The sequence below is a fragment of the Centroberyx affinis genome, unplaced genomic scaffold (genome assembly GCF_046629955.1).
Source record: "Centroberyx affinis isolate AG114_WGS23_722 - 3 ecotype Tasmania unplaced genomic scaffold, CSIRO-AGI_Caff_v1 ptg001274l_1, whole genome shotgun sequence".
In the NCBI taxonomy this organism is placed as follows: Eukaryota; Metazoa; Chordata; class Actinopteri; order Beryciformes; family Berycidae; genus Centroberyx; species Centroberyx affinis.
The window spans coordinates 8,068-28,968 of NW_027279783.1; the positions used below are offsets into that span (position 1 = coordinate 8,068).

The 20,901-nt window shown below is 39.8% G+C and overlaps 1 protein-coding gene across 2 annotated transcripts; it reads left to right on the forward strand.

Annotated features, from left to right (window-relative positions):
* Positions 1–1,338: 1,338 nt before the first annotated feature.
* Positions 1,339–19,300, forward strand: tbx5a (T-box transcription factor 5a). 2 transcript variants are annotated; one of them, XM_071525230.1, is made up of 9 exons: positions 1,339–1,486; positions 1,847–1,848; positions 2,441–2,535; positions 4,204–4,323; positions 5,596–5,743; positions 12,487–12,639; positions 16,203–16,294; positions 17,967–18,199; positions 18,708–19,300. In XM_071525230.1, the coding sequence occupies exons 1-9, from the start codon at positions 1,339–1,341 to the stop codon at positions 19,298–19,300; spliced, it is 1,584 nt and encodes a 527-aa protein (XP_071381331.1). The 2 variants fall into 2 exon arrangements, with proteins under 2 accessions (XP_071381331.1, XP_071381332.1); XM_071525231.1 differs by lacking the exon at positions 1,847–1,848 and having other exon boundaries at positions 1,339–1,482.
* The last annotated feature ends 1,601 nt before the right edge of the window (positions 19,301–20,901 follow it).

The following is a 20,901-nucleotide window of genomic DNA, read 5'->3' on the forward strand; positions in this document are numbered from 1 at the left end:
AGAGACAGGGAGAGAGAGGAGGGAAGAAGGAGGTGACGAACCTGCTCCTCTGGGACCCCGCTACAGCCTACTGCTAGGTGCTATCAGCAGGGTAGGCTCACAAAACGGTCCTCAGCTGTAAAATGTTCAATAAGGCACCGATGAGCGCCTTGTAGCCTATAGCTGTCACTGAGCTGCGCGAGAATCTCCAATCTGCTTCTCGGTCGCGTCTCTGCTTGTAGGAAATCTGGACTTACTCTGAGGAAAAAGGGCATATCCATGGAGATACTGGGTAGCTTCTTTGAGCAAAACGCCTGGATTATACTCTGATTTGGGACGGGGCTTTTATCGTTTTGAAGGCGAGGCGGTGTTTCTCTCTTGTGCCGCTGTCACTCTACACCACGACGTGTTTTTGGAAGGTAAGCTGTTCCTACTAAGCAGAGGGCTACTCTAGTCATTGTTATTGCAAGTCATACCGGTTTATACCGTATAGGCTACTCATGCAGGGATCGCCTAATTCTACAAAAGTAACCATGCCTGCGTGCCAAGGATTCATTTGGTGGGCTATGATTTTTGGCTTCGCTGTGCTTCGTTTAGCCCTGGCTACCGATTATTATCTCCATGCCGGGATAGGCTATTAGGCTACAAACAAGCCCGTGCCTCTTCCTGCTTTTGTTTTGGGAACACGAATAGGCAATAGGCTACTTTTTCTAAGATGAAGGGGTCATATTGGCTGGCCATAAATGTGCAGCCTTATTCCCAAAAAATTATATTGCAATTTTTACATTAGGAATAGGAATAGGAATAAGAATAGTATTGATTTTGCAAGCCTTGCTTACTTAAACAGCCTAACATTTTCATTAATGACCAAGAGAAGGATATTGAGTTGCTGTGACATTGCATCTTAACATGCCCCCAAAAAATATTCAGCGTATTTATGCCATTCCAATGAAGTAAAGTTTAACTTATGCTGTTATCCTGTTCCAGTTAATTTTAAATTAGGCTGATAAGATAGTATATGGTTCCCTGACTTACCTAGCCTGTTTTTATTTTAATGCTGAAAGGCCTATTTATTAGCCTGTAAGACAAAAATAGACAAGAATATTTGTAATCACCTCGTGTGTGTGTGTGTGTGTGTGTGTGTGTGTGTGTGTGTGTGTGTGTGTGTGTGTGTGTGTGTGTGTGTGTGTGTGTGTGTGTGTGTGTGTGCGTGTGTGTGTGCGTGCGTGTGTGTTTGCGTGCATAAAACTTATTCAGTGTATTTAGAATAATGTTAAGAAGGTCCAGCCCCACGCTGACATTGAAATAGCTCTTTGTTTGGATCTTACAGCTGGGACTTTGGTTTTCGGAGCTCCAGTCATGGCGGACCAAGAGGAAAGTTTCGGCCTCCAAAACTCTCCTGGCGGCTCGGATTCAAGGGAATTACACAGCGACAATAAATCAGAGAAACAGAACGGAACCTCAAGCAAATCTCCATCATCACAGACAACTTATATTCAACAGGTCAGTATCACCCGCCATGCCACTCACTGTTAGGCCTTACTGCTGCAAGTCGTTTGCAAGTCTGGTGTCACAGCATTTTAGGGTCACCACACTGTAAAAGGTCGAGTATTGAGTCTTAAAATAACCCCCAAAAATCTTAAAACAAGTAAAAAAAATCTGCTAATGGGATGAGGTAATTTCACTCGTTTCCAATATAAATCAGATTGTTTCAAGGTATTGGCACTTCTTGGAAATTCCAGAAACAAGCAAAGGACATTGGAAAAAAGTTGGAACCTAGACTATCTCACCCCACTGACAGCATTTTCGCTTGTTTTTAGAAAAACAAGATTTTATGACTGGATATGAGATTAAATTATTTGTTAAGGTGTAGCCTATATTTCTGCATTGCTATACACTTTGTTTAAATAGGCATGGATGTGAATGCTGCTTCAACTGACAGACTATAGGTGTGGGAAAATATATTCAGCGTTAGGCATCACCTGAAGCCTATTGTATAGAGTATGTAGCTTACAGTGTGCAATGGCCCAACATGTTTAAGGCTACAGAAGGATGAAAGTTATTGCGCGACTTTTAATTAAATATATTTAATTAAACTGATGCACAGGTTACATTGTCACCAATACATATGCTACATTAGTTATTATTTACAGCCTAACTGTAACAGACTTTTACAACGCAATAGTCCACTGATTTCCTCATCCGTATGTTGCGATTATTGAAACTAAATTTATGTTTCACTTCAAACCACTGGCATTTCTCATTTTAGCTTAGGCTGTTGCAAAAATAGATATCATGTTTTTGCAGTATTTGACCAGCTCAGTGGGCCTCATAACATAGACAGCTTAAGCCGGTGCATTTCCTCGGGAAGGTAGCCTCTAGGCATGTCATGCGCACGACGATTTTTTATTGTTACAGAAAAGCCATCGCTCTATAGGCACTTAGATGTTTTATTTTGAAGGGAATGGAGGGAATAAAAGTCTACCTGCACGAGAGGGAACTCTGGATGAAGTTTCACGAGGTGGGAACGGAGATGATCATTACCAAAGCTGGAAGGTAAGAGGACAGGCTATACAAATCCATATTTTATGACTGGCAAACACTTATCACAACCGGAGGGTTGATAGACCCGTCCATAATCTGTCTGTTTGTTGGCAAGTCGCTACTCGCATGCTGTTGTTTTATTTGAGCCTTACTTACTTGTGAGTTTAGGCCTAAGTGTAGGCCTCTTCATATTATTTTTTGTTGCGTGGGAATTTGGCAGTACTAAGTAAACGTATAGCATCTGGTGGATGCTTTATCCAAAGCGCCTATACTGTGAGTGCGTAGGCCTACATTGTAGCCTGAGTGACCCTAGTGGGAAATGCAATAATGTAGACAACTCAATAATCGAACTATCAGGCTGAGAGAGAGCAAATTGACAAAACTATCCTCTATGAGGCCCATAGTCTACTGTTGTGTGTCTATTTTAGTCAGTACTTCAATAATATATCTGTTTAATAGCCTACACACTCATTCAACTTAATGATATGCAAGACGAAGTTCAGTCAAAGGAACATTGTAAAATGTAAGACCTGCAGCAGAGTTTGCTTACCATTGTTTAGTGCGCGTGTGTATACTGCAGACAAACAGGCCGTTGCGTTAAATCGTTTCAAGGAAGATGTTACTCAAGAAGTGCGTGCGTCTTATTGTCAGCTCCACATTTGCCCTCAGGGTGCATCTAGTCAAAATAGTGCGCGTCGACTGAGTGTGAACTTGAATATGCATGATGATCAGTGGTCTCTGCTCATGTCAAATTGACCTGTGGCTCTGATGTGTATATTATGAATGATGAATATTTGTTATTCATCGCAGCCACGTTTCGATATCCTTCCCGTGTGCGCAGAAGGTACGAGTTTTTTCTCACAGCTGCATAAAGCCTTCATTATATTCCCCTCAGTCATTTCATCCCTGTTTGGCGTGAGACGATATAGAGCATCCCTCCTCGTCCTTACCCCCTTCCCTGTAACTTGCGTTGTTATTGCCACATAGCCCGCGGGCCAGGATCCAGTCGGTGTATGACTGCTTAACCCTGTTCAGACTTCAAGTACAGTGTTTTTCTTTTGCCAGCATATAGCCTGATTCACGAGAGCTGCCAAAAATTCGGATAATTTATTAAACAGGTGCTGCATACAACTGGCCCACGGTGAAAAAAGTTAAATAGCCCTGCAAGCTTTTATGACACTCAGACCCCAATCAGACCCACTGCTCTCAAATGAAAATATGTAGCCCTCTAAATAAACATTTATCTATCGCTTCAATTACACTACGTGAGTTGTAGTATACCGTTTTCTTCATGGTTTGGAGTTTATAGTTTAGTTTAGTTTAGTTTAGTTTAGTTTAACAGTGGTAACACATACTGAAGTGATTAAAACACACACACAGTGACTAGCTTGACTGAAAAAAAGTCATTTCAAGTTGTTTTCATGCGCAACTTTTGCCCTTGGGCCATAGGTGTAAACCAGCATACGGAAAAACGCGCTTCTCATAAACGTTTGAAAATAAATAGGTTGTGATAGTTTAAGGATTTTATCAAATTTGTATTCTGTTGATTTCTTGTGCAGAGAAAACAGAACTACCAGTTGACGTTTGGTAACATAAAAATACACGTATTCTAACTTTTTTCACCTTGTATTTTTCCACCGTTTCCTGACAAATAAGACTAAATATTTTTTTTCTTTTCAGGCGAATGTTTCCCAGCTTCAAAGTGAAGGTCACTGGACTAAACCCCAAAACTAAATACATTCTCCTGATGGATGTTGTGCCTGCGGACGACCATCGATACAAATTCGCCGATAATAAATGGTATGTAAAAATAAAACAAAACGTAGTTCTGAAGGACCAGTATCTAAATAATTTGCACTGCAGGAACAAGCGGACGGTTTTTATTCCATATGCAGGACTTTTCACAATACTGCTGTTCTTTCTTTGAGGACCCGCAGCTCCCCTCTCTGGATTTTACTCTAATAGGAAATTTTATATCGATTGTGTTGTCCTGACGGAGTATCGGAAGTCAACATACTCATTCCACGAGAATTATGAACTGTGTATTTTATAATGAGTGCCAAGAAATCCAGTCAGCTGGGAGAAAGTTTTCTGCTGGGACTAACCTTTTGCTGTTGAATGAATGTTGATGATTTTGCCTATAGCTGCAGCAGCCTATAGCTGCACTGGAACAAGGCTCTCTTTCATATCAGTGGGACATAAACATGTCTATTTGTTTAGTGTCATGTCGATCTCTCTAACCTTGGTCAAGAATGCCTTGTTTGGGTCAGTGCCTTTCAATGAGGGGATACCTAAAGAGGATAATCACATGCCAATACCACCGATAATGACCTGACCAAAGCATGTCCTGGAACTAATTTCTCTCTTGATCTTACACTGTTGGAAAACAATGTCCACCAGCTCCAAATTACCATAGTTTATGGTGACCATGACAAAACCCAATCCACACTTCCAAAAGTATTTTTAATAATTAATTAGTAAATTAGTAGTTTGTATTATATTTGGTTACGTTACATAGTCATCAATAAAATTGAAACAATACATATTGTAGAGTTTCAATAGAGGCAAACATCATTTCGGCCTAGTTTTAAATAATTAAGGCTGTGCGTAATCAGTCCGAGTGTGCAGCAAAATTAATTGAAATTCTTCTCAACGCAATTCTCAACAGCGCCCATTGGCAACAGTACTAGGTTAATTGAGCTTTTTTATATAGAGTTGGCTACTCGACTCTTTAATTACATGTTTCATTCAAATAATTTTCCTTTTTAACAAGTAGCAGTTAATTTCGAAATTCGGTGAAAGGACAGGTCAAGTCGGAGCAACATTATTTAATCTGCAACAATATGCCACAAATGTATAGACCTTTGAATAATAAATAATTGATTCATAACATACTGATGATGGAGATGTTGTATAGTTAACATCTTGCACTATACCTCCCACCTCTAACTGCAGACCTTCGCGGTCCTTATGGGCATACCCCAGTCTAGTCTTTAGTTTATTAGTATAGCTGGCTAGGGATGTGCGTCCCAGTCCAAGGTGTTTAAGTGTGACTGTGGTGCTGTGATCCAGGTCTGTGACCGGGAAGGCCGAGCCCGCCATGCCCGGGAGGCTCTATGTTCACCCGGACTCTCCCGCCACGGGGGCGCATTGGATGAGGCAGCTTGTCTCCTTTCAGAAGCTGAAACTGACCAACAACCACCTGGACCCGTTCGGACACGTAGGTTTACCCGTGCCTAGGCCTATCACCTATCACCTCTTGTCTATCTGATACAATAATGTAATGATAATCTGATACATTGTTATTATCGGGGGTTTCTCTTCTCACTTGGTCAGAGCGCAGGGTCAGTTACAGATGAGCGCTGGTAGGGCTTCGGTGTGTTGTTTGTTGCTCAGTGGCACTTCAACGGGGCGGATGTTTACTGACACGCGGCTTGATCCCAGGTCGTCCAGTAGAAAGAGTCTCTTTCTTTGGCCACCACTGCCACCCCATACAACATAAGTGCTATTTTTCAGGAGTAAAATATAGCCTAGGCCAGTGATTGTTTTTCTTTTTTAGCTCTCAAAACATCTGCATTCATTAGTGAAGCATGAAAGTCATCCAGATTAGTTGGAGAGAATCAGAGGCGTCCAGACTCTCAGGCAGGGCGGGCATCTGAAAAAGGGCACGACTTAAAAAAAAATAGGGGGCTGCTGGAAAGGTGGTCATTGGGGCGACTGTTCCTTAATTAAACATGAAAGTTTGCTTTTAAAAACTTATTTCTGGAGACAGCTAAAAAAAATGCTTATTACAAATGTTATGGAAAGTGTATCTTGGCATTTTGAGACATTTTTCTCTCACATTAACTTACAGTGTTATTGATACTAAGTATTGACAGTGAGCGATGTGAAGGTTAACTATTAAATGTAAAATGTATTAAATGTATTTTGAAGTCGTTTTTTTAAGATTTTGGAGGGTTTTTTAAGGTGAAAGCTTTAAAAACAGAATTTTTAATTTCAAAGTCTCTTAATTTTTTTCATTTTAATTTGTTTTTAAGATTCTGATGACAATGCCATTTGACACATATAGAAGGTTTGAATTGAATTGAACCTCTTGGTATATACAAAAACTAACATACCCTATATTAGAGTTTTAAAGGTCATATTTTGAAAATTAATCTGTAGCCATATAAGAGTCACAACTGGCCATGTTCCTGCTTACTCTTAAAAACCAATCCAGTGATTTGCATCACCAGACACCAATTAGGCTTAATTCTGTCTTAATTATTCTAAAAATCTAATCACCCATCCAACATCTATATAGTCGCTCAAAATTGCTCAACCCATTTACCTCATGCATATTTGATTGTTCTACAGTTCTTCAAATGTAGCTATTCATTTGAGATCTGTCTGAGCATATGTAAAGTAGTTTTTATATGTATTTATTTTATTAGTATTTAGTTTGTATATATTTGCCCCTTTCCTATATTACATCTCCTGTATTTACTCTTCATTCTTCAATGAATTTCCCTTTGACTTCCTTAGTAAAGTCAAACAACAAACTCTCTATTTTACTATTTACTGACAGGAAAGGGTAATGATTTTTCTTAAATCTCAGAAAATGGACTCAAATGTCATAAATGAACCACATATTCCAGATTGTGCTTAATGGAAAATTAAAACACCATACAATCTGAGAAAGATGGGTTAAAGGGACAGGACATCCAATTTGTTGCAAGACAGTAAAGACAGCATCAAAATAATTTAAAAAAAGAATTTATTGTTAGAGACTCTAAACTTCAACTTAAGTATGAAGTCTAACTTGACAATTCAAACCAGAGGCAGGGAAGCAGTTTTGTCTCCCTGCCTCTGAACTAAGGGGTTGTATAAAGTAGCCTTGATTTTTATTGTTGTTTTAAATTTATATTTTTATTTTTTTTCTTACAATGTACAGTTCACCACTATCTCTATCCTCTATTAGGCCACAATGAAAATAATGTTTCAAGTAAGATCTAGCATGTCTGTGTTGAGTGAAATTTTGAGAAAACTTAAAATTCAATTTTTAATGCTGATTCTCAAATCCAAAAATCAATTGACTTTAGACCCCTTTTACTCTGCCAGTGTTCCTGGTAAAATGCTTGGCACCAACAGAAACTTGGAATCTCTACTTTGGTGCTTATTGTGGTCCAGCTTTAATACATAGCGCCCTCTAGATGCATTAAAGTTGCGGACCTCCTGGAAGCCAGGTTGGAGTAGAAAGGAGCAGTTGGGCACCTTCAGCAAAAAGGAAAAGGGCAATTGCACCCCCACCCACCACCATCCTCACTCCCCGCATGTGCACACCAGCGGAGGGATTGTATGGTACCCATTTCCTAACTTTAACTACTCATTATTCTAAACTCCCTATCTAGCCCCAGGCTTTTGTGATTCCTGTCTTACCCAAAACAGCAAACATAAACATCACTTACTTCATCAATGTGTTTCCATGCTAATGGGCCTGTTGGCAGGAGGTTTTCATAAGGTTTTGTAGAATTGAATAGTCACACAATTAGATTTCATACAAATAGGCCTAGTCATGCAAGGAAACAACTAAGCAATTATGACATTGGCACTAGAAAACATCATTAGTAGTTCTGTTTTTTACAGACAGAGATTAAATTAGAAGAAATGAAAACATAAGAAATTGAATTTAATTAAACTGAATTGAATCGATTAAAAGTTTTCAACAAATGTTGAATAGAGTTGTAAAGTTGAATAAGTTCAATTTTGCAATCAGTGATGAGAAAAAGGTTATGTAGCCTACTTTATGTTTTCTGTAAATATATAGGCTACAATAGATATCTGACGGACAGGTGTCATTAATCGTCAGCATTAAAACCTTTTTAATCTGTGGCTAGAATCAAAATGTAATCACATTGCAATTTGATAGTAATTCAATTCAATTCAATTATCATGTTCACTAATTGCAAATTAACAATTATTAGGTGGCTGCGGATCTCTATATTAGTATATCACTATTAGCTGATGTCATTCTTTTATTGCCCATTATGACATATCAGTTTTTAAAAAAAAAAATTTTTGTTTTCGTATCATCGGTTCCAATCTGAGTGAGAGAAGTGAAAGTGAGATTGCTTTTGGCCATGCACACCAAAGCAAAGTTACCAAAGCACTTACGCATGTACACACACAAACACACACATACACACCCAAGCCACTATCTATCCCTGGTCACATGGCACCTATAGTGATTGTTGCCTTGCCAAAACCCAGCTGGTATAATGAAACTGGAGCTCAGTTGGAATGTGAGCGGTGTTGTAAATTTTGGGTCAGAATGCATTTTTGATTGGTTGCAGTGGTTCCTGGCTTGCCCTCTTTCGTGCTGGGAGACAGCACCATGGGATTCATAAATGAAATACTGGTGGCTGGCCAGAAATATATTCCATCAGCTTGTTGGTCCAGCTGTTTGAAATAACTTGTAGATGATTTATAATTACTAGCACTGAGACATGAGACTGAAACATATTGCTGATGTAGATTGGACCAATGTAGGACGGACCTGAAGCAGAAGTTTTCCTCTAGAAATGTCTGGTAATTAGACACACATCAGCAGACAGAGCAGGACCTCCCTCCCTAGCCCGGGACTGTTGTGAAGGAGTCTGCCAGGAAACAAGGCAAGCTAAGCCCCATGGGGCTCCTGCGTTTGTGTACAGAGTTAATTATGTAAGCTTTGTGTTTTATTCTTCTGAATAATATTTAGAAGGCAACAGGTTGAGGTGACATGTCATGTCATAGTTCTGAAATGTATGATACTCCTTTGTTAAGGCGGTAGTTTAAACACATCTCATGTTGATAAGACACTACAGCATTATTTCAGGCTCTGTGTTATAGATGCAAGTAAGCAAGTTGAAGTTTGCATTTTCCCTGCATTTGTGCCTATAAATTCCTAAAATCATTTGTTTGTGTCTCAGGTTTCATACCAAGCTGCAGCTTTAGCTTTGATCTTTCTCTCTACTCCCGAAATATTTCTCAATGTTATTCATCTCCCCCCTCATTTTGCTCCTGCACTCGTCTCCCTGTCTTCCCACACATGTTTTGGCCAGGAGGGTGGAGTGTGAGGATCTCACTGTTTATATTTGAATGGCAGTGTGAGATGAGCAATAGATGATGGTGTACAAAGCCTGCTAATCCTGAGGCTCGGGAAAACCCTCTGATGTGGTAGAACTTGAAAGCAAAGGGCAGCGGCTTGAGACCCAGAGTGATCCCTCACTATCATTAAATACTATCATCCAGAGGCTGGGGGAACAGAGATATAGGGACCCAGGCAGGGCAGCGGCTGGGCCAGGGAGACGAGGCGTGTGCTGGGGCCCCAGTGGGTGGTCTACAGCAACACCCCTACCCCCACAATCCCCCTCCTAACATACATACTGGACTTTGGAAAGCCACAGTCTGTGGACCATGCTATTTTCCAGGATGAAATATACATTTATATTTTTCTAGGCAACTTCTAATGTGTCTCAGTGGCAGACATTTTTAGCTTGTTCTAAAACCATCCAGTGTGGTGAATGATGGTATTTGCATTGATGGGATTGTTGTTGTGGTTTGTCTCTATCTTGGACGTATCTCTCCAGACCTCAAATAAGCCATTAGCGAATGCATGGGAAAATGCTTCATGTAACCTACTTTTTCACTGCACTGTGTTCAGCTAGTTTTGAAAAGGCCTTTCATAGAAAGTTTAAAGCCTCAATCCTGAGTCCAACCAGAAACAAAATGGTAGCTCTGACACAGAGAGTGAAAACATGACGCTGGTGATATTTTTTTCATTGCCAAACAGAGTAATGTGGTTTCACAATACAGAAACCAACACAATATAACAGTTAAACATGAGATTAAGTATGTTTTGAAGCTGTAACAGAGTTTTATAAACAACTGAATAAACAGACATCTATTATGAGTTACAATGGAAGAACAGCGGGTCTTGTTTTTTCTCAGCCTGGGACCCAAAACTATTTTCACCTGGGGCTCAGGTTCTTCAAAACATACCAGAACTCCTGTCATACAGCCGCACAACCCTATTTTGGGGTCACAAAAAGTTTGAGTTACACTGGATTATACATTTGCAAAAGCTGATTTTCCATCTGCAAGTCATATACTCTTCAACAGCCCATGCTTATCTAACTAAACTGATATGCTTAACAAATCTTGACTCATATTTTCTGTATCGCAACATCCATTAAATCATATTGCATCTCCAAGGTGCATGGCTGTTGAAACCCATTTTTAGTCTGTTTCTGTCCATTACAAAAACCTATTGCACCATGAAATGAGATCGAGTTCAATGGAAATTCATAATGGATGACTATTGTATCCTCTATCTAGGCCTCTATGGTTCATTCAACTCTAAGAATGGACTTGGGGTCATGTCTATGTAGTACTACAAGATGCCCCCACAGGTACTGGAGGTCAGGGCAATCCCTTGTCTCTTCTCTACAGCATGCTGGCAGTGAAAGGCAGGTACAAAAACAACCTTTAAGATAACAGATAGGAGGAATGCCTATGGGACAGGGGGTGGTGGGTGTACAAAAGGAGGGGGGAGTTAAGTGGAGGAGGAGAAAAAAGCCCTGTTTTTTTATCTCTAAATGTAAGTGGATTTAATGAAAATAAAAACCATTAGATTGCTCAAGGCTGATGACCATGACTCCCCGGTCCGTCAAAACAATTAGACTTAAGACCCACAGATGAGAGGGCCTCAAAAGAGAAGTTCAAGGCTCAAGTTCAGCTGGGTGGACCGCGTCTTAATGTCGCCAAGCTAGCCACTGGTAGTAGTCATCACTTAGCACAAACTAGGTTAGTCAGGTTAGAGGGGGGGCAAGAAGGGGACTTGCTTATGTCAGCCAATTCTTCATCTGTGATAGCTCATCTGTTGTAGTACATTTCTATTACCATGCAAACAGTATTGTAATGTATCAGTGAATTAGTCCTCTGCCCTGAGGCAGTAATGAGTTTGGAGTTACATAATAACTCCATAGTTCTGTTTCAGTTCTGGCTGACCAAGATCAAACAGACAGGTCTAAATTTCTTTAAGTGAGTAGTAAGGTTTATGTAAATACTACAAAATAAAATAGTTTAACTATGCATGGACCACATTTTATGTAAAGTATTTAAAAAAAAAATTAGTTTAAACAAAAACTTAAACTTTTATAGTCAAATCAGGAATTTGCCAACGAAAAAGTAATGCTTAGCCTCACTGAAATAGGCATCATCAGATTGTTGATGGATCCTGAAGGTTTTGTGAGAATAATGAAGAAATAGTATATCAGTATGCTTTTCCAATTCATGGCAACCCACGTCTGCATTTCATTTTGTATTGCATTGTGCAGTAGAGCCACTGGTAATGAAACAGCGCTGTAATTGAGCCATAAAATCAAGTGTAATGATACTTAATAATTAAGAAAATGGTTAGCATACCTACGCTCTACACCAGCATGCCTTTACAAAAACGGTATTCCAGATGTAATTATGGAAAATGTGCTCACAATTTTGGTACTTGGGCAACACATGGGCAACCATGACCAAAATGGGCAACATATACAGCGGGGAAGATGGCTGCTCTAAAGGCCAAAAAAACCCAAAGTTACAAAAAAAAGTAAAAAATAAAGTCGTGATGCATGCTGCTACACATGGGAATTCTTAAGGGGAGACCGCAGGGGTTTTTGCCATGATAATTCCTCAAAACTCTCCAAAACAACAGTTCCAGAGCTTCCAAGGAACCTAGCCCCAGGGTTCCTTCGGGAACCGTACCTACACCTAGCCTGTACCGTCTGAGGAACCCCGAGCTTCAGACAGGCAGCCCACAAACCCTCGTTAGAGTGTGTAATTCTGTCGGTTCTTTTGGTTTTTGATGTAGGGCAGTTTATTAAGCTTTGCCTTGATAACATAGCCTACAACCAGGTATTTGTCTGATGGCACACATTTTCCTCTTTTTAGATCATCCTGAACTCCATGCATAAATATCAACCAAGGATCCATATTGTCAAAGCAGATGAAAACAACGGCTTCGGCTCCAAAAACACGGCCTTCTGCACCCACGTCTTCCCCGAGACTGCCTTCATTGCCGTCACATCCTATCAGAACCATAAGGTAAGTCCTTAGTCTTGGATTTCGTTTTGTGTTTTATTACAGTCTGTGACACAATTCTTTAAATTCACAACGTATTTCATAAAACGGCTTAATTTTAATAATCTTTCAACCAAGGGAAAAGGGGAAACGTAGCAGGAATAGGAACAGAACCATCTATTGCACTGCCGTCAACAGTAGTAGCCTACTAATGCAACCTTGTGTTTAATTTCTTTATAGCTGATAAAAACAGAAAATAAGTGCAATAATTTCACACACCCAATAAGAATTACTCTGAATGTTGCCCCGTTGCTACGGAAAGCCTGACGGCAAGTCCCAAGGCTTGGTGGGCTGATTATACAAGAATGAAAATTAAAATGATGGAAAGTATCGGTTCTCCACGGGGTTAGAGTAATGCCTTGTCACTGTCAGCTTCAGCCCTTGGCTGATAATCGCTGATATCCCATTGAGTCATTGACAGACGAGGGAAAACTGCAGATACCGTACTAGACGAGGTCTGACCTCAAGAGACTTTTTCCAAGTTACATTGTCTTTTGTAGAGTGAGACACGTCTGCAGATAAAACTCAGGCAGGACTTTACAAGTACCTCAGTGGCTCAGTAGCCTACCTTCCAAAACTAGGACGATAATATCATAATAATTAAAAAAAACTATAAAAAAAAAAAACAATGTAATAATAACAATACAATAATAATAATAATAATGTAATATAATATAATATAGCCCGATATAACAATAATGATATTAATAACAATAACAACAACCATAATAATATCATACAAATAATAATAATAATAATAATCGCCTAATAATAATAGTAATAATAATAATACCTAATGTATTAGTAGTAGTAGCCAGCCTATTATTCTTGACGACATTAGGAGTGCATAATGGTTTATCCAGCCAGTCTTTTTTAAGCCGTACTTATTTATGGGCACCGTGAAATTAAAAAGTGAAACTGTTTATGTCGCCTAAATTATTTTGTAGAATATGTGTTCGTTTTCAGTATTCATTTCATAACAGAAATATAACCTGTCATGAAAGAAGCAACTTTGTCGCTCACTGTTGGTGTTTTACTTTCATTTAACCACACTTCCCTCTATTTTACTGGCTTTATTTATTAAAACAACCTGTTGTTGCGCAGGAGAAAACTGCAGTTTACAAGCTGCTCGAAAAAAAACTCCTGCAATTTGGAAGGACAGAAGACGGGTTAGGAAATGAGGAAAGTTAGAAGGAAAATATTAAATGTATTAGACTGCATGAGCGAAAATGTTTACAATATGTCTATGAAATATTCACCACCTGTAAATCGACAGACAACTGTCTGTTTCCTTGAACACACAACGTTGGCCCTTTTTTAATTAGCTGCCTTACTGGCTTAACATTACATAATGAATAGGAATTAATTTGTTGCGCGTCTTTTTTTATTTTAACTCTAACAGCTGAAGCCCTGTCGACTTGAGAGATTTTCTTGGGTTTCTCCACTTAAAATTCAACATATTGGAAAAGGATATACTCCAGTAAAATTAAATTAGAGTTACATTTCTAGGCTATATTATTCACAGTGAAATATCTCGAGGCCAAAATCACTTGTTTGTCAAAGTTTGGTTGTAAAAGCCTATTTGGGGAAAGAAACAGAAAAAAAACACGACGTCCATCCTTTTCAGTTACTCAAATTCCGAATAGTCTTAAAAACTCTTTAGGGATACGAATCATTTGTTAGCAGTGTCTGTTCAACATCCTTTTTAACCGTGTCTTAGTAAGTTTTTAGTTGGGGGCAGAGGGAATATGGGAGAAAGGGGCGAAAGCTCATAATGTCTCCGGAGCCAATCCAAAGTCTCCGCGCTTCTGGGAACAGGAAGCACAAATGACCGACATTCTGTAGAAACCATTAATTATTTTCAAACATGTTATTGGGGGCTGAGATCGCAACCCTGGGCTAATTATTGGGGCTTGCCAGACCTGCAGAAAAACAAGCATTTCTGATTTCCAGGCACTTTACCACAACTGTCTAATCAAACAGCCCAACATCTGCCAAAGCAATATGTGCTGGAGGCATGTGTCCAATTCACCTGTTAGTCTCTCAGCTAACAAAAATGGTCAAAGAGTCTCTGGTTTCAAGTCTCTGGTTTCAAGGCTGTAATTAAAACATTTTCCCAAATAGTGTTTTCTGAAATAGCATGTCTTCTTAAGGATATTCTCTTAAAGTGAAAAGAATTGAGTGGCCTATAACACTATAGCCTACAGTTAACTTATATTTATTAAATTTTATTTTTAATTCTTTCTTTGAAGAAAATCTTTAGGCTAAAAAAGCCTAAATGTAGGCCTTAATTATTTTAATGAGCATAGTTTGAACACAGTCTAGTAAAACACTGTAGTCTTTGAAACTGAATGAATCTTGTCTTGAGTTTAGTCCCAAATGATTTTTCCCGGTAGCCTATATTCTTTTAAAGTTGCTGATTATTTTCTGATTTCCATCAGCTAAGCTCAGTCAATAGGACAACTAGTATGTGTTTTGCAAAATATGTTATTTGGTTTTTTTTCCCCTCCTTGTCTTAGACTTAACCCAGGATATTTTTTTTTTAAATGGGTAATCAATTGTCTATCTCTTTTTCTTTTTGGAAAATGTACAATCATGATATCCAACTTTTATTCCAAACTTCAAGACAAGAAAACAATATATCTACTCTGCCAGGCTGTGTGCATTAACAAGAAGCTACGAAAGTGTCACAAGAGAGATTTTACAAGGTTTGTGAAAGTGTCAGCCAGCGTGCAGACAAACCTCCAGTCTTGTCAGAAGGCTGGAAGCACACAAGAGCTGCCAACTAATTACCTGCCAGAAACCACTGCTCACAAGAGGGATATCCCTGGATTGTGTTTAACCTCTTTGGGATTAAGTTACTATTTTGGGGTGGTTCTCAAAACACACACTGCACTATTTCTTGTTAGGTATTTATGAAGACATTTCGATCAAAACATCAAATAATATAATGGACCACAATTTTTGCATCTGTTAAGCATACATCAATACGTAATGTTAAGCCAGAGACAAGCAAATAAAACGTTATGAATGATGTAACAAAAAGATGTCTTATTGAGACATGACTTTATTTAAATTGTTTAGCCGAGGATACCTCAAGGCCTCTAAGGTTTCAGGAAATATGACCTGTGGTTATTTCATTCTCTTGGGTAACTAATTACTTTGCGTGTGGCTGTAAGACCAGAGCATCCAAAAAACATCAGACCTCCGCTCAAGAACATGTTTTAAAACTGTTGTCATACGAGCCTCAAGCTGCAAAGGACATGTATTTTCTAAGAAACTGGTATATAACTAGCTAATAGAATTGTTGTAGTCCATAAGCATTTTTCTTGAATTTCTAATACGCTCTTATTTTTTTAACCACGATGTAATGCAAGAGTTGTGTTGGTTTTATTTAAGCCATCCAGCTTTTCAAGAATTCTGTTATTTGCATTGCATGAAAATGACGTAGCAAGACCAGCATAACAAAACTCTTTGACTGCACCGTATTACTGTATTATTAAAGTCAAATGTGTTTGCTGTTTCAGATAACCCAGCTGAAGATTGAGAACAACCCATTTGCGAAAGGCTTTCGTGGAAGTGATGATATGGAACTGCACCGGATGTCCAGGATGCAAAGGTATATAGCTATAGTACTAACAGTTTCCAAAAACAATATAGATGTTTAATTCATCTCGGAGTATGGGTATTTCTAGATCTTATCTGTAATCTATTCCTTTCATTGATCCTGGGCTTCTGTCCATGGAAATATTTACCCAAACTGAATGGAGGAGTAGATAAATGTAACCACAATTAGTTAGGGATTACTGACATCCTGGTCACAGTGTCACTTAACAAGCCCCACTATAATCCCTCAATCACCCAAATGCAAGCCAGTTATGAGTGTTATTTTCAGTGAGTGTTATTTTCAGTGATGTAAGTGTAGTTCTTGATCTTCAGCCAGTCTTCATGTTGAAGACTTTTATGGCTGATCTGGCAGAGCCTCTGAAACATTAGTGCAACATCTCCCTTCCACACAACCCTCTCTTCTTACCAGGATGTTCCAACCAGTTGTGCGTGTCTGCTGTGTGTGTGGCGTGTGTGTGTGTGTGTGTGTGTGTGTGTGTGTGTGTGTGAATGCACACATGCATGTGCATTTGTGTTGAATTGGTGATATTGCTTGGTCCGGCAGCCAAGGCAGTATACGACCACATTGCTCTCTCTCTCTATATTATTCAGTCCAGATGAGGGATGGAGCATGCGTCCATACTGTGTGGAAAACACATTTTCAAAGGAGAAAATCTGGTTTTGAAACTCACAACCCACCCACCCCCCTTGAGCAGCCAACACAGGCCTTGTGTGCATTCAAATGAAGAATTCCTAAATCAGAGAAAACTGGAAAAGCTGTTTGGCTTTTCCACAAGGTGCTAAAATCCTGCCTCACTTCCCATAACTTTTATTTTGAGTCCGAGAATAAAGGTCTTTGTAATTAGGCAATGCAGATTAATGTTATGTGATTTATGTTGGAATAGTTGTGTAATGGTGAAATGTCCTGGAAAGATTTCATTAGATATCACATTTTTCAGTGGATAGTTTTCAATAATCCTAAACAGTTTTAAAAAAATTGTGTACTTGATTGTGTCAGACAGATGTTAAGTTGCTTTTAAGTAGGTGCGTGCCACAAGATAATACTATGTTGTGAGTGAAATGCACTTCACCTATAGAAACTTGCAAATGAATTGTGCTTGGTGAGAGTCCAAACCACACTATCATTCTTACATGCCATTGTTCAATCCTGCCAAGTACAGTAAGCTACGCACGTCTGCTCTTGGTTACAATTTTGAAGGGAGAGCTTATTGCAAAACCAGATCACTGTTTCAAATGGAACGATCCCTGGAATCAAAGAACCAGAAGTAGCAAAATGATCGATTGACGGATCCTATGGATTAATAGGAGTGAAATACATGCTGGCATTTTCACTGGAAAGGGATTTCCCCAGAGCAACGTCTCTCAGTGTGTCCTAAGTGGGTGTGATTCACTGATGATGAATGTGGTTAATTGCCTTTGAGTACAGATCTTAGGATGAATGGAACTGTACATTATTATTAAAACTGTGAATTTTATTGTCATTATGCATAAAAGTATTAATTGCAATTATTAGAGCAGTATTAGACATGTACCACAGTGGGGCATGTATGCAGTAATATTTGAGGAAGGCAGCTGCACAAAACATTTTACTAATAACTGTAATTAATTGTGTGTGTGTGTGTGCCTGTGTGTGTGTGTGTGTGTGTGTGTGTGTGCGCGCACAGTACCAAGGAGTATCCAGTAGTCCCTCGCAGCACGGTGCGCCAGAGAGTGGGCACCAGCCAGAGCCCATTCAGCGGGGAGGTCCAGGGCATGGCCACCCCCAGCACCCTTACCACCCAGTACTCCCAGTGTGAGAATGGGGTCACAAGCACCTCACAGGACCTGCTGCCCCAGTCGGGCTCCTACCCCTTGCCGCACGAGCACAGCCAGGACTACCACTGCATCAAGAGGAAAGGTAGGAGATCTAGATGAGCTCTAACCAGATGAGATCAAACAGGATTGGTCTGTGTAGCAGTTTATTCAGGATGTCCTTTTCCACTGGTTAGAGAGACTATCCTGTAACCGGAGGGCCACAGGTTCAGGCTTCACAACAGCCAATATATCCATATCTGTTAATGTGTCCTTGGGTGGCACTGCCCTTGGCTGCCTTTGCACTCTGGCCCTTCTGATGAATCAGATACATACACTCAGAATGGTACAGAAAGAAAGAAATGCGTGTAATTTGGCAGCTGAAGTGCTCTAAAAAGTAGCTTGGTCTCCCAGTACAAACAAAAAAACAAATTATTTGTTTTAGATGTCAGTCATAAATAAAATTAAGACAATATTGCATGATTCCAGAATGTTTGATCACAGTGCATTGATATTGAGTTACTGCACATTTTGATGTTTACAGAATTGGAAGATAATACTTTAAGGGAACATGTATCATATTAAGTAACAGTCTTGTTCAACTCTATCTGCAGTGGAGGATGACTGTCACTCAGGTGAGCACAGCTATAAGAAAGCCTATCTGGAGAGCTCATCCAGTGAGGAGGACCATTACTACCGTCCAGTCAGCTACCCTCAGAGCCTTGGCCTGGCCGGCGGGCCTTACCGTAGTGAGTCAAGCCAGCGGCAGGCCTGTATGTACGCCAGTGCATCGCAGGGCGCCGAGCCTGTTCCCAGTCTGGAGGACATCAGCTGCAACACCTGGGCCAGCGTTTCACCCTATGGGAGTTGCTCCGTCACCACCATGCAGCCAATGGAGCGGCTGCCCTACCAGCACTTCTCCGCTCACTTCACCTCAGGGTCTCTGGTGTCCAGACTTGGTGGGGTGGGAGGCCACGCCTCTCCGCAGCTGGGTGACGGCCACCACGCCGCCATGTACCAGAGCTCCATGGCCCACCAGACTCTGGGCCGCCAGTGCAGTCCTGGGGCTGGGATCCAGTCGCCCACAGCCGGGCTGCAGGGAAACGAGTACCTCTACACACATGGCATCCCGCGTACACTATCCCCACACCAGTACCACACTGTGCATAGTGTCAGCATCATGCCAGAGTGGAACGAGAATAGCTAAAAGAGCTTCCTTCAGTCAACAGATGGAGATGTTAAAAGGACCAAAATCAGGCTGGGTTTAGATGAATTTATATTTATATTTTTGGAGGATATGCTTGGCTTTTCATTCTAGTGAGATCAGTGGTTGAGTCATTAACATCAAGAGCAGTGGATATTCATAGGATTTTGTATTCTGTAGGAGTGCAAGCATCTTATCACTTAACTTGTTTCCATAGCACCTGCGCTTATGGGCAAGTAACATAAACATGAGGAGGGAAAAGCTGGAGGAGAGCATACACAAAGACTGTTCAAGTACTGAGAAAGCGAATGCAACGGAAACGCCTACACTGAACCATAAGGGACAGAATGCTGCAGTCGCTTTGCCAAGACAGTCCCATTTGTAAGCTGTCCTCTTGTGGTGGTGTGTTTTGGATCTTGATGTTTAAATGATGACTGAATATGTTTTTATCTTTTATCTTTAACAAATACAAAACTCCTTTATTTTGTATAGTTGTACATGTCTTTGATTTTGTGTAAAATAGGCATTTTGTCTTCTGTCACATTACCTTGAGTTCTCAGTCTGTTTTAAGCTTTTGCAGTTAACAACTTACCTTGTAGTAAAATTGATACACAGTAAGTTATAACATGAAGAAGCAGATAGGAGCATTTTTTGTGGCCCTGTTAAACCTGTCACAAAGGTCATTTGGTTATCTCATCACTAGTTACATTTACATACACACCCAAACTTCAATTTTAATGTCATTATGTGAATACTGAGTTTAAAGGGTAATTCTGATCAAAATTTCATTACCTATTTCATTGTAGAGCTACGTACCTCTCAGTGAACAGGGAGCACTGCTCTCCAAAACAGTCCAATGGGCCAAAGGGAAACTCAAACAGTCAAACCCAAAAGCACCTAAATCATGTCCTTTACAACACAACAACACTCACACTGCAATGAGACTTGCTTACATCCAATTTTCCGATTATCCATGGCCTGAAGCTTGAGAATTAGATATGTTATTTTACCAGTTTATGTTATTTTCTACTTACTAGTATAAGTAGAAAGCATGAGTACTCTGATGCTGCGTTCATGTCACATCGCATAAACACAAACTGCTGACTGGGAAAAAACTTTCACATAAACCTCCTAGTGGTAATTACAAGTAGAATATGTAGGATTATTTGATTTTCCGATATCTCCCACCTGGCGTCATGAATTGCGGAAGTGTGTCAACACAAGCTGTAAACATAGCAAGGAATCTACCAATGTCGGCAGTCCAAGGTACTGAAAATTAAAAATTATCAGTTACTTTAACACTAAAACAATCAACCCTACTTAAAGCAAGAAATATCTGCTGCAGTTCATTTATGGTTGATTTGAAATTCATACATGCAAATGATTTTGGATGTGGGCGTTCAAGTTAACAAGTTGAAAACATGACGCAACAAAAGTTGTAGCAACAAAATGTCATCCTGTTGGTCCGCTTTGTCCAATATGACATGAATATGGCAGAAGGAGACAGCCAGCAGAATAAACAAGGAAGTGTATATGAGCAATGCCAAAAAGTATCAAATGGGTTATTGTAACTGAAATGTTGTGCAATAATTGTGTAGTCACAG